Source organism: Ictalurus furcatus, chromosome 19, assembly GCF_023375685.1.
Source record: "Ictalurus furcatus strain D&B chromosome 19, Billie_1.0, whole genome shotgun sequence".
NCBI classification, from domain to species: domain Eukaryota; kingdom Metazoa; phylum Chordata; class Actinopteri; order Siluriformes; family Ictaluridae; genus Ictalurus; species Ictalurus furcatus.
This window is the reverse complement of record NC_071273.1, coordinates 16,963,870-16,978,213: the sequence shown is the minus strand read 5'-3', so window position 1 is coordinate 16,978,213 and position 14,344 is coordinate 16,963,870. Positions and strand designations below refer to the sequence as shown.

The following is a 14,344-nucleotide window of genomic DNA, read 5'->3' as shown; positions in this document are numbered from 1 at the left end:
AAAGCCCTTTCACAGCCTAAATGGGGGTTACACAATGGCTGCACTGGGGGCAAAGCTTTTCCTGGCCCCTCCTATGGAGAGAGAGAGAGAGAGAGAGAGAGAAGAAAGAATGAGAGAGAGAAAGGAGAAAAGCAAGCATGAGATGGGAAGAACTGTGCAGCTGTTGTTGGATATATATTTTTGTTGTTGTTGGATTAGTGTATGCATACGAAATTTCAAGTTATTAGTAGTAGTCTGGATATCTCTTTTTGGATGTTTGGTAGTCATGGTTTAATAAGTCTCACTGTCCATTTTATTGTTTGTGTGAGCAACTGCTTTATCAGTAATTTATAGTGCTCTAAAATTACCTGGTCTGATGTTATTTTCCTCGGCAGGTATACAAATGCTTTCCGTCCAGCCGGACACCAAGCCAAAGGGCTGTGCCGGCTGTAACCGGAAGATCAAGGACCGCTACCTGCTGAAGGCCCTGGACAAATACTGGCACGAGGACTGCCTAAAGTGTGCATGCTGTGACTGCCGCCTTGGTGAGGTGGGCTCCACGCTGTATACCAAGGCCAACCTCATCCTCTGCCGGCGGGACTACCTCCGGTAAGTCCCCTTCAACCTTAAAACAACAACTAGCATCCAGTCCAAACTGCTTACTGGATAGGAGTAGCATCCATTGGACTAATGCCTTTGGCATATGTGTCTAAAAATGTCCATTTTAGGACATATACTTCAAAAAAAACAAACATTTTACCAAGTTTATATTTGGATTTGGTTATAGACTGGTGAAAGACGTAGGATATGTGACCTTATCTAAATATATATAAAATAAGGTCTACATTAATCAAGAAATTTCTTTAGCCTGTATAGTGGGACTTGAGGTTTTTACTTAATTGATGCCTGAAATCAATTTCAAAGCCACACTGGTCCTCACAGCTGCATTGACCACATTCAAAAGCGTCCTTCTTGGTTCTTCTTCTAAACACCGTGTTAAAGCAAATGTCTAAAAGCCTTGATTACTCTCCACATTGAGATTCTGAGTATTCTCCCATGCCTTTACATACGCCGTTCTCTTAATCGAAAAAGACAGATCTTTATGAGCCAATAAACCGCTAGCATTTCTCCTTCAGTTTGAAGGAATTCACTTGTTGGATCCAATTAGTGTGCTGGACCACAGAGACTGGAGCATTGAGTTTAAGACCACCCCAGATCCTGCTCATTTTCCTCTCACTAAAAGAAGGCTGAGTGTCCAGTCTAGCGAGCACTACTGTGCTTTTCACACTATTGTACCACTCAAGACTGACATGCTTTCATTTGTTTGCACACTTTTCATTAGAGTTTGGCTTGGTAAGCCCACTGAGCTGGTCCAGCAACCGCACGGATGCTGGCCCAAATTTGGTTTCTTTGGGACAATTTGGGAATGATAATGAACCCTTTAGAATTTTGAAGCAGTTTACATTTTGATATAAAAGTTGCAAGTGTTCATAAAATACCAAAAAATAAAAAGTAATGTCTACATGATGTAAGCATTTACTCAGGAAATTGTACACCAGAAAAATGAGAAAAGTGAACTGAACGATATTCTGGTACCGAACCATTCATTGTCAAGAATAATTTTAGGAATTCATCCATGTAGACTCATTAGTAGTTAGCTAGTGTTAGGACATCACATTAATGTTATGGACAGTAACAGTAATGATGAGGACATGATACTAGAAGGAACACCAAGGGGTGGCAGTTCATGCCAGTGTTCACTCATACTCTTCACTTCGTGTCAGTTATTTCACCAGCTACCTTTTTAACATGGGTGGGGGCAAAAAGGCACTCTTGCATGTACCAGCCCTATTTATTTATAATATCTGTTAACAGGCATGTGTCTATTTAAACTCGCTGCGCCTCTTCGGGAATTCAGGGCTGTTTTTGAACATGGTAGGAGCCGCTACAACAGTTTGGTACTTTGCAAAGCCACAGTTCATTTAATTTGGGCAGAGGGATGAGAGTCTCCATTAGGCATGACGCAGACGAACAGACTTTTGGGGAGATGAGATGGATACGCGGCCAGAGGGCTGAGGCTATGCTCAGATTACTTTCCTGCAGTAAGCCTCATTGGCTGCATCCTCCTAAAGCGCATCTTCATTCATGACAACATGCCTGTGTGCCTTAAAACAACAGCTCAGGAAGAGAAAAATAAATTTGAACCATGGATGATGGCATCGTTTTCTTTCTTTATTTCTTTCTTTGATAGAATATATAACCTAGTGCCCTGGAAATACATTTTAGCAGATGTAACACACAAGGGCAATAAGCAGTTTAAGTTAAAAGTGATGGATTTATAAAGTCAAGTTCATTTTCTGTGTCGTTGTGTAGCACAGTAGTGTTTTTTTTTATTTATTTTTTTTATTCAGTAATTGCCTGAGATCTTTTTATTCTTGTCAGCATTTGGGAGGATATAGGTACTGCTTGCTTGCTTCTTCTTTTTCTTCTTCATCATCAAAAGTTCAAGGTGACTGAATTGATTTCACTGTAGCTATCACACGACTTTCCTGTCTGTCCCTGCTGCTTGGCATCTGCTCACTGGCTCTTACTGAACGGCAAACCTGGCTCCTCACATCATATTTGCAGCCCCGCTCACAAAAACCTCCCTCCATTTCCGAGATAATCAGTGGCCACTCTTACAAAAGCACTACCTCTCACCTGATCATTCCCTTATTTATTTTCTTACGTTAGCACTGCAGTTGGTCACAGAGATAAAGAGAGACTTGATTTCCCTCAGCCTTCTCTCTATTTGTTCCATTTCAGCTTTCTATTTAAAAGTGAATTATGCTTGGTTTTATTATACATGGCCACCCAACCCCCATCACACAGAATCAATCCAGTCCTGTTTAGCAGTGTGGCATGTTATTAAGGCTGACATAACCAGGGTTAATAGAATTCTTCAGGGGTCTACAACCATGAGCGACCAAGAGCAATGTGGCCCCACCAGCTGAGAAATAATCCCTATCACAACACGCACAAAATAAATTAAATAAGAACAAAAAAAGGGTTGTTTTCGAAAGATAGTATTTACTGGATGTTTAATTTTCAATTGGTCAGAAGGTGTTAATACGTTTCTATGACAGCAGCTCTGCCAGTAGTACTGGCTATGAGTAAAATCACAGGTTTATATTAATGAGTTCTAATCTGTTATCATTTCTATAATAACAGCTCGTTCACAGGGACTAGTACAGCTTCGTGTAACGTAATAACAAAAGGGTAATAATAATTGTAAAAAAAAAAAAGCTTTGTTATTTAACAATAAAAACATAAGAAAATGTATAACCATTGAAATGGTGAAGATTTCTGTAAGGAGACATGTATTTAAAATTTATGAAATGAGTCTCCGGTGTCAGTGCGTTGTAACTGATGATTTATGCCCTTTCTGGTTTCTTGGTACCATGGGAAGCTGCAGAATTTTATTTTTTTTTTTTACTTTAAGAGTGATAAACGTGACTGTTTATAGCTGTTATAACGTAAGTGATAACAGGATCTAACTTGTCTCGGGGACAAACTTTAAATATAACGCTTAACGAATAAAAAGTATGACATATCTTTTTTTTTTTAAATATTAAAAAATTGTAATCTTTAGACATTGCTGTGGTATAAGAGGAATTAAACACTTCGGCTGTGCTGTTATTGGAAAACAATCATGTCCTGTTTCATTTTATTCTTTATTTATCAAATGTAAGATGGGACATTTCTTCAGTAGAAATAAGAACCAGGAAGTGTTTTGGTCTACAGCTTCCAGATACTGAGGACACTATCAACCGATACATATTCGGAGCATTGAGACATTTAGTAATTATTGATATCGCGCCCACCTTGATTCTTTTACTGCGCTCAAAGTATGGATATGTGGTGTCGGACCATCCTATCACCAAAATAATTCTTTTGATACTGTGCTGGTGTCTCCATTAACGATAAAGAATAACAGCAATGACCATGTTTATACCAGTGCTTTTGCATTTCAGAGCAACGTGCGATAAGGTTAAAAAGCCCAGACAAAAAAGAGACCGACACATTTAAGTTGGGAAGGTGGTGGAAATAAACTGCTGCAACCCACAGAGAGTAGCCACAGACATGGAAGCAATCCGCCAAGGCCAGGATGCAAGCAGGGGGGAAAGCTGTTAGGCATCAGTTAATGGAAAACTGTAAATTTCAGGCATCCATTTTAAAGACAGCACAGGGGGACCACTTATTTATTTTATCTATCTATTCATTCATTTTTTTTAAAATCCAACTTCAATTTTCCTCTACAGTGGTTTTACTAAGATTGTAAATGCAAGCAAACTCACAGAAGTTGTCGACATGACTGGATTTATTACCATTTTGGAAAGCAGGCTATCGGTGTAAGATAACCAACATGTGTTGCATGGTTTAGTTGTAATAACTTCTAGTCTTCCTCACTCATTCAGAAGCAGCTTGCTGGACCACATCCGCCATGTCCTGTATAAACTCATGGAAATGAACCCTGAAAATGTATCTCAGACTTTTCTCATATTTACATCTGCCATATCGTGGGCAGTGCAGAATTCGTGTGTGTATTGAAGTCCGAACTACAAGCCTTGTACAAAAGATCAACAAAGTATGGCAGGCTTGTCTTATCTGGATAAAGTTGGGAATTGGAGTAAGTTGTCTTGAATATCTTTTACATATGTTTGGTAATATTCATCTTGTTTCTTTTTGGCTAGTCCAGCATTAATGATATGGCACATCTCTTCAAACCCACATCATATGTTCAGTGTACAGTCAGTGATGAAAAGTAAAATTATGACTTTACATAGTCATGTAATCGCGACCAAAAAATGGACATGTTATTGGGAAGCTCTTCTTCTTCTTCTTTTTACACATAAATTTGTCTAAGCAGCTACTCTGTTAAAATGTGGCTGGAAAACAGCAAAGAGTCACAAATGGGTTTGGACAAAAAAATTAATATTTTTCAAATATATTTTGTGGTGCGTGACACTTTTATGTCAAGTGATAAAACAGAGACTGATGTGGATGATGGTAATAATCAAAGTGATAACCCCTTTCCCATTGTAAAATTATAACCATTTAAAATTGTCCGTAGTGTTTTTCCTTTAGAAGTTTAGGTTATAAATGTATAAGCTAGGCTGGGTCTCATTCTGTAGAAGAGAAAGACAGTTCAGTTCAGGAACAGCATCTATGTGTGTGTGTATATATGTGTGTGTATATATGTGTGTGTATATATATATATATATATATATATATATATATATATATATATATATATATATATATATATATATATATATATATATATATATATATATATATATTAGTAGAAAATGTAAAAAATTTCCTAGACTGCCACACACATTTCCATAGTGTAGATGGTCATTTGCGCTCTTATAATCAAACTCTTTAGCTTTTTTTTTTTTTAACTTAGCACAACTCGAAGTTGTGTAAGAACCTCTATAAACTCTGTCAGAAAGTTTCAAATCACACATTTTTCCCTGTGATGAATGAATCCCTATAATAATCCATGTCAGCTCATTAGTAGATGACACAGTGCAGCTGTGTCATCCGAGAAAGGTTAGCTAGTCTTTCCATTGGGAATTGGTGCAGTGCACTTCCTCTGAGACTAGCTGAAAGATTGAGGCCAGCTCTCCTCCTAATGACCAGTGCATATGGAGTTTTCTCTCCCTGCACTCCACCACTGTAGAGCATCAAGCATGACTCCTTGGTCAGCTTCCTTCTCTAAACAATCTGGCCACCTTTGTAAAACAAGCTCACAAAGAATATTCAGAGGCTGGAGAGTGTGTATGTGTGTGCACCCGTGAACTGGTGTACAGCATATACACACGGGTAATAAATTAAAGGAAAATCCCAGATCAAGTGTCTTAGCAAGGTGTCGGGCCACCATGAGCTACAAGAAAAGTTTCTGTGTGCCTTGGCAGAGATTCTACAAGTCTCTGGAAGTGTACTATGGGGAAGAACACCATTCTTCCAAAAGATATTCATTTCCTCAATTGGCGTTTTGATGATGGTGGTGGATACCTCAGTGTTCTTCTGAAACACGTCATGGTTTCAGTGAAAATGTTCTATAGTGGACTTAATTGGATTGGTTAATTTGATAGACATAGTGAAAACACCATAAATTGATGTAGTCCTGCAAGGCTCAGAATAGGGTCCATAGCTATTTTCCATGGATATGTTATTAGGTGTGGTAATTATGGTAATTGCTCATGCATTTGCCCTTATCACTTTGTTCTCAGGTAATACGCATGCACAAGTAATGACATTTCTTTACATATTTTTCTTAGTATGAGACTGGTTTGTTGTTTTGTATTTCAAGGAGAACGTGCCATTTTCACTTTTTTAGGCATTGTAGAAACACTGACAGTTTTTTTTTTTTTTTCTTTTTTTCAAGTACCAATTTTTTTTCATATTCAGCTTAGTGGTTTATAAATTGCTTTGATCTCCCATTCAAATCATGTTTGTTTAATATACTTTTTAAAAATTTCATGTAATCTTGTTTCCATTGCAGTATTTTAATAAATTATTTAAAAGATTTTATATTTTAGTTTTTAATGAATTCTTTGAGGTCGCGGATATCACCGGCAATAACAAAAGGCATGTTGGAACAATTTTATTCATTATTTCTTGCTAAGGATTAGAAGGGAAATCCAGTGAAAATATAGATATGAAGTTGTTAATGCAGTTGAATTAGTCTGGAAGCATTGTGCATTTGTTCATGGAAAGGTTTTTACCTGGAACAAATTGTTACTATTTGGCCCCCTTTTTTTAACTTTTTTTTTTTTGTTTCTCTGCCTGTGTCTATTTAGGTATGAGCAGTAAATAATTAGTACATTGTACATTTTTTTTTCTTTTCTTCTAAACCACAACTGAATTAAGAGAGGATGTAAATAAAAAAAAAAAAATCAACATTATGTAATGTATAAAAACGTAATAGTTGCTCATTGCATGCATATGTATATTTTAGTTGATGTCACGACATTTTTAGTTACTTACCTTTTTTTTTTTTTTTTTTACTTCATACTGTAAATGTATTTGTGAAAGACATGATGTTTTCAAAGCTAATGAATTGGCTGCCTTCATTAAACTCACAAAAAAATCATCAAAACTCCTTCTCTCTATATAAAGAGCTCTGAATAGCATTTAAATATTAATCATAAGTTTGTTAAACATTGCAGTGACTCATTCTTATATATATATATAGTAAGTTTTTTTTCATGTCATATATTGTTATATAAATCTTAATAAATATGTAATTTTTATAAGATGTGCATTTTCTAATTCTAGCAGATAAATTAGGTTGTCATACTGGTGCATTTTAATTTTACTATCATATAAAAATAATCCAAGGCGAAGACTGCAGTAGCGAGTAGGCGGAATAAAACCGAGCGCTTTTTGCTCTTTTGATAGTGGCCCGTGTTGTGTATGCGTACTAAATATACATGGGTAGCTCGAGTTAATTCTGATATGTCTCAAACAGACCTCATTAAGACAGGTTTGGATGAATTTGCTCTTCCTTTCTCTAGATGTCACCTCCGCACTGTTGAACCTGAGTGCTGGTTCAAGCTTGTTTTCTGGAAGAGTATTGTACGCAACATGTAATAGCTGTGTGCACCTATGCTTATTTCCATGTTCTGTCTTTTAAAGAATGAAAGACTTTTGGTAACACTTCCTATAAAACCTATATACATTAATCGTTATAATGGTGCTTATAATCCTTTATATCATATCATTTACTTTACCCGAAGCACTCGGTTATGACATGTTTATAATGATTTTATCATTGCTAATAAATGTTAGTAGTTTTAGAATAATTCACAGGTCATAGTTATAAAGGTTGCAGAGTACCAAACTATAGCATTATAATGAATCATGACTCTTGCATTATCAATGAATTATTTATACCACATTATTAGAGCTTTATTTTACATTATCAGAGTTTATAAAAATGCTTACAAGGACTCTTTACCAACTAACAAAGAATTATAAGCAGAGTTATAATGATTTATGCTACAAAGAAAGTGTTGGCAGACTCATGGATAGGTCCAGTACCTCAGAGTGTTTTTGTACTTGTTATAAGATCTCAGGCCTCATGTTCAGACATGTACATCACTGAAGTGTGGTCTAATATTTAAGCTCCAAGTCAGAATGTAAAGTATCCAGCTTGTTTGTTAAAACAATCACTGTCTCCAGTCATACAGCACAAACTTATAAGGTCTTGTTTCGAAGGAAGGTGTTTAAATGACTCTTAAGAGGCAAATCCTTCTGGAGAGCATGTTCTTTTAGGAGGTGCCTTTAGTCTAGCAGTATCAGAAGCACTTGAGGTGTGGATACAGCCCCGGATAACCTTGTGTCTCTACGGTACTTGTTACAATAGAGCACTCTGTGTGTACAAAAGGACCTCTTCTGGTCAAGTTTTAAATGGGCCTGCAGCAACAGACTCTTAGATTCTTCTTCTCCTTATCTGCTCAGTCTCATTAGATAGCCCCTTCTGTCCCCTACTACTGAGCCCACGTCCTCACTAGTACCCCTAAGGGCCCTTGTGGATGCAAGTTTTTCTTTAGTGGCCTTGTTTATGTCATCATGGTGTTATCAGCAGCAAATTTGTGTTGTCCTTAAAGGGTTGCTGGCATTTACAAAAAAATGATGAACATGTTTCTTGAGAGGAAATAGGACACTTGTGTTTTCCTCAGCAAAGAGGCTGATTTTAGTAAACTAATTCACTCCAGCCAATGATGAGGGAAGGTTGAAGCTTGAAGAGCTTTGAAGCTGTCTTTATATGGGCATGAGTAATAGTGTGAAAAAAGGAAAATATACCTTTGTGCACCTAATTAAATTAAATGAGTAATTAAAGAAAATTTTAAATGGAGGAACAGACATTTTTCTTTTTTAACTATTCAAATCTTAACTTTTTGACTTTATAATTGCTTGTAATAATGATTGACAGTAGCACATTATTACACAAAATATTTAGCTATTTGAATTTTGTTGCCTTATTTTATCATAATAATAGGCCAACTTTTTGAATTAACCATATTTTTATATTATTATGTCCCAGTTTTGGAAGTTTTTATGTACAGGTAAAAAAAAATTTAAAAAAAGTATAAGCATATGGAGAATAGATGGATTAAAACAGTTCAAATGGATTAGGATATTGCCGATCTGTCCGAATACTTAAAGTCAAACATGAAGTTGTAATATCTTTGCATGTTAGGATGACATGGAGATTTATAGTCTGGTCTATAAACCATAAAATCATGCTCTAAATGCACTAAACTGTGACCAGAGCTTGGTCATATTCTGTCATTTATATCTGTGGGAAAAAATGTATCTGGAAAATCTGTGGTGTAAATATGTTGTAGCATTACAGTACTGATTATTGTGTAATCTCACCATTATTTCTACTGCTAATTAATGGTTTGACAAATCTGTCAAGGTCCTGGGAAGTAGAACAGTTCAGCGCGGTGCAGAGTGGAGGTGTGTGGGATTTGGAGGATGGGGGGAGGGGAATTAGTGTGGACATGAATAGGTGTATACGACATGCCTGAATTGTCAGGATTGTTCAGTACTCAAATGTACAGAGAGATCAACTGAACAGAGAAAATACTGCTAATAAGACAAGATGTTAGACGGCATCTTTAAGTGCTTGCAAACTTATTCATTACATTAAGACATTAGTGAGATTTTAAGTGACTGCAAAGAAAAATCTTGAATTTCAAAAGGGAGTAATCAAGAGCCATTTCAGGGCTGATCATTGCAACTGTACAGAAATTTCCAGAAGCTCAGTTCTTGTTTCCATGCTCATCGCCGACTGTATTATTGGTTCCCTGTGGTTTGTCGTATGATTCCTGCCCCTGGAGACTCCCAAGCCGGCCTGTGAGCCGCAACGGCCTCTCCATTGCCACAAGGTGAACTATTCCCCACTGTGCGTTATTATTAATAACTGTCAGCCAGAGGGGGTCACCCACGACAACTCCTTGAAAAGAACCCAGGGCGAGGCAAGTAGGCCGCAGCTGGGTGCCTTGTAAAACAATACCCCCCTACTCCTCCTCTTCCTACCCCCACATCCCCAGACGTTCAGTGCTTAAGGCAGGAATAATGCATGGGGCGATTGTGGACCAGCACACGGCCATGTTTGCAGCCGTGAAAAATTAAGATGTCACCACCTGGCCCTGTTAAGCATACTTTTTGCCAGTGCACAAGAGCTATCTATTAGAATGGAGCAGGGCAAAGGGAATGTCTTTCTCATGCTTTTTGTCCTATTTTCCATGTTTTGTTCAAAGTTTACTCCATTGAAATGAAATGGATACTGAAGATTGGATGGAAATTTACAGTAGCTCCCCATGCTATTAAAAAGGCACATGGTGTTCAATATAAGGATATATATATATCCTATATATTGGAGGAAATATGGACAATAAAATTATTCATAACCTAGAAAACAATTAAATTATCTAGAAAAGTTTATTCATCTATTTTGCTGTGTCAAACCTTTTTAAAGTTTAAATTCCAAAACCTCCTTTTAAAATCTGACAATCCTAATTCACAGTATTTTTTCTTTTTTAATAAATGTTATTACTGATGTGTGGTTGTGCCAGCCTGTACATTCGGAGGAGACTGGGTAGAGACAGCAATTTATTCATTCTAACCTCCCCTCTTGTGTGTTTTCTCTTTGAATGCATTACAAATCCTGCTTTAATTTTCTCTGCAAAAGCACATAGACATCCAGCTACATCACTGCAATCTCTTCAAATGAAATTGGTTTCAGAGGGGTCAGAGTTCGGCGAGTCGGTCTGTGTTATGATTTCCATCTAATCTGGGAGAGGAATATAAAAGGATAATCTTCCCTACCTTTTCCAGCCACGGTTACATTCTCATGGCAGGCTAGTGGAGCAGTAGAAAAGTGGTGGTGTTGTGATGGCGGGGAGTGGGAAGGAAGGGGTGGGGGCCCACACTTTTTCTCTTCCTATTTGTTTTGTGGATTTATGGGAAGCGAAATGTCGGACAGCTCTGACTGTGCCATGCGTGGACAGACTCCATGAGTCTGTGGCTAGATTAAATGTCAACTTTGACCCTGCTGCTGATCAGAAAGGGCCACCCAGGGGCTGGAGATGAGGTTGATTTGGTCCGGAGGAGGAAACGGAGTGGCTGTGGATTTATTGCCGAGGACTGCTACTGTTGCACTGAATTCCCTCACTAGCACATTTTTCATCGTAGCCTTATGATGGAAGGCAAATGTCCACAATGAACATTTTCTGAATATAATTTCAAAACAAAAAAAACCTGTTCTTACTCCTACTTGTATTAAAGTGATTTTGGCTATTCCATTTTTCCCTTAAGATTTCACAATGATCCATATAGTTGTTCTGTGTCACTTGAATTTATTTTGAATTGAAGGAATTAATAAATCTCAATCTTTTAATGAATCTGTTATGTGATTCACAGCTTGTGCTGTCCTGATATTGCACAATGTTGTCAAGAGTCCATAAAAGAATTACTATATGCTTAGAAATGGCAAGGTGTGGAGGAAAGATATCAGTTTGGATGCATTACAGTGAGCTAGAACGCTCCCAACCATGGCTTGGTGGAAGCGAACCAGCAGCACTGTAGCAGAAGAGCACAGTCAGACACCTGCTGAGTGCAATATTATCTTTTATCATCCCAGCAGTGGGAGAAACTGTTTGTCCGCAGCTTACTGCTCCTTGTTGTTTTTGTTGTATCGATTCCTGCCATTATGTTGCCATTACTTGCTATGTAGTGATGCAATTCTCTAAGGTTTGATTTGTACTGACAGAGCAAAGCCTGTGAACAAGAGCAGAGCTATTAAATATATTCATTACCTGTATTTGATACTAGTCGCAGCTTATAATACATCTGATTGTTGCCATCGCCTGGTTTTATGTACTGTACGGCACACTCGCAACGTGCATGAATAATTCTCACAGGTGATTATAATTAAATTGCTAGGCTTCTGTAGCTCTGTTATATTTTCAGGATATATCATGGTGTGTGTGTGTATATATATATATATATATATATATATATATATATATATATATATATATATAATATATATATATATATGTATGTGTGTGTGTGTGTGTATATATATGTGTGTGTATGTGTTTAATTTTCCCTTTAATTTTGTCCTCACGGTGTACAGACATTAATTTTCAGAAACTGCCGCAATCTTAATGAGGAAATTAAATCAAGCACCTGCTGACTGCACTCAGAGGGGTGATCATGTTGGCTCTCCGTCGGACTAAATGAAATTTTTCCCAGCAGACATTCTTGACAATTTCTTTATCTTGCCCTCCAAACCATTTGATATCCTTACTCCTCTGAGATGAACCTTTGTGCCCCTCATTGACTTCAAAGATGGTGGACAGTCTTCTGGGAAGGGGGTCTCAGAGCTTTCAGAAAGTGCTAGGCCTCAGATTCCCTTCACGAAGAGGGCTATTCTGGGCAAACTGTCTATAAATTGAACTCTTCTTTGTCTTATTAATTAAACTTGAGCACAGTTTGGGGGTTGTTTGACCTTTCCAACCTCTCTTTGTGTGGACTGCTGCAGGTCATTCCTGTGTATTTATTACCACCAGTTTGTGCCAAGTTGTTTAAATTGGTCAGAATGCAACGTTTTCCAGATTTCAAGCACAGACTGAGAATATTTCCTAGATCTCATCCAAAGTATCTTGAAGATTATCAGCGCAAATTGTTCTTTTTTTTTTTTTTTTTTTTTACCATGGGCTAAGTGATTGATGCTTCAAAGAATATAGAGTCACTTTTGTGCTATAAAAGGAGTCCAATTTAGCCTTTCTCAGATATCATGTACATTCCAGTTTCATGATGCATTGTGTCACTGTTATGGCTCCAGAGGTCTTCTGCCTTGCATATACTAATTGGAAGATCAGTGGCTGTTATTTTAAGGCATGGTGGAGCCTCAACTAGCTTTTGAAGGGGGGATGATGAGGTGCTGTTGCATATTTGGCTGGCATCTCTCCTCTGCCGGCATGTGAGGGTGTGATAACCAGCCTTGCCGTTTGACACGTGCAGACATGCAGGCCCCCCGCTGCCTCCAGAGCTTTGGCAGACACCGACCGGCTTTTGTTTCTGGACTCTGAGCTTTGGAATCCTGCCGCCATCCTGGCTCGAGACAGCAGCGCCATCCAGAAAGCTTGCAGGTTAGCCTCCAACTGGCACCATCCCGCCAAAACCTTCCCTCCTCTCACCTGAGATAAAGCATAACATGCAACGAAGGAAATGCTCAGGGGGTGCAGCGCTGTGCTCACAAAGCAGGGACCCTCCTTAGAGGTTTGTGCAAGGAACAAAAGCTCTGTCTCACTGCCTTCTGGCTTCTTGGTTTGCCCTTTGGCTAGCAGTATATGAGAGCATAAGTCAGGCTCTGGGATTTTGGTCATATCAGCATGAAGAACACCTGCTTCCTTCAAAAGACATTATTATAGATACCTAATAGAGCATTTTTATTATTCTGCTGCAAGTTAAGCATTGTTGCAGAGTATTAGAAGTAAATGCTTTGCTTGGGCAATATGATAATGGGTGGCACAGTGCAGCGACTAACTTTGCTACCTCACAGTTCCAGGATCTTCAGGCTTGAGTTACTGTTTGTGTGAAGTTTAGCATATTCTCCCTTTATCTGTATGGGTTTCCTCCAGGTTTTCTGGTTTCCTTCCACAAAAACATGCTGGTAGGTGTATTCTCAATCACTCCTTGGTGTGAATTAGTGTGTTAATGTATGTGTGCATGGTGCTCTGTGATGGACTGGAATCCTATGCAGGGTGTATTCCCACCTTGTCCCCAGTGTTCTCAGAATAGGCTCTGGATGCACCCTGACCAAGATAAAGCACTTAGTGATGATGAATGCATGAACAAATATAATAATGTGATATCACAGGACTATGGCTTTCTGAAAATATCAAATGTAACTGGACGACTCCATCATTGTTGATCATAATGAGCATCTGATTGGATGCTAAAATTGATGGTTGATTCAGTTGTGACTGTTTTATGGGAATGTTTTCAAGCATTATGATGTGATATTCTTGTCCTATTGCCCACACTTGCTAGGCTACCCCATCTGGTATACCTGCTATAGGCTGGTCCAGCTTTATGCATGGCTTGATCATGTACACTTCCCCTCACTAATGAAGCCCAATCTGGAATTCTGAACCTAGAAGCTTCACTGCATTTCTCTGATATGACTGGCAGCTTGATGCACTCCATCAGTGCTCCGCTGGCAATTAGCCTATGCTACAAGAGAGGGCCGTCCTCCATCCTGTTGTACTGCCCCCTGCTTAACGAGCCT

The 14,344-nt window shown here is 38.2% G+C and overlaps 1 protein-coding gene across 2 annotated transcripts in view; it reads left to right on the top strand.

Moving 5' to 3' along the window:
• The window catches only part of lmo3 (LIM domain only 3), a 37,898-nt gene that overhangs the window by 3,325 nt on the left and 20,229 nt on the right, over positions 1–14,344 (top strand). For both annotated transcript variants that reach the window (XM_053650718.1, XM_053650717.1), the window contains exon 2: positions 375–588. In XM_053650718.1, the coding sequence (XP_053506693.1) occupies positions 383–588 (206 nt within the window). In that variant the 5' untranslated portion in view covers positions 375–382. The remainder of the gene's footprint in view (positions 1–374; positions 589–14,344) is intronic.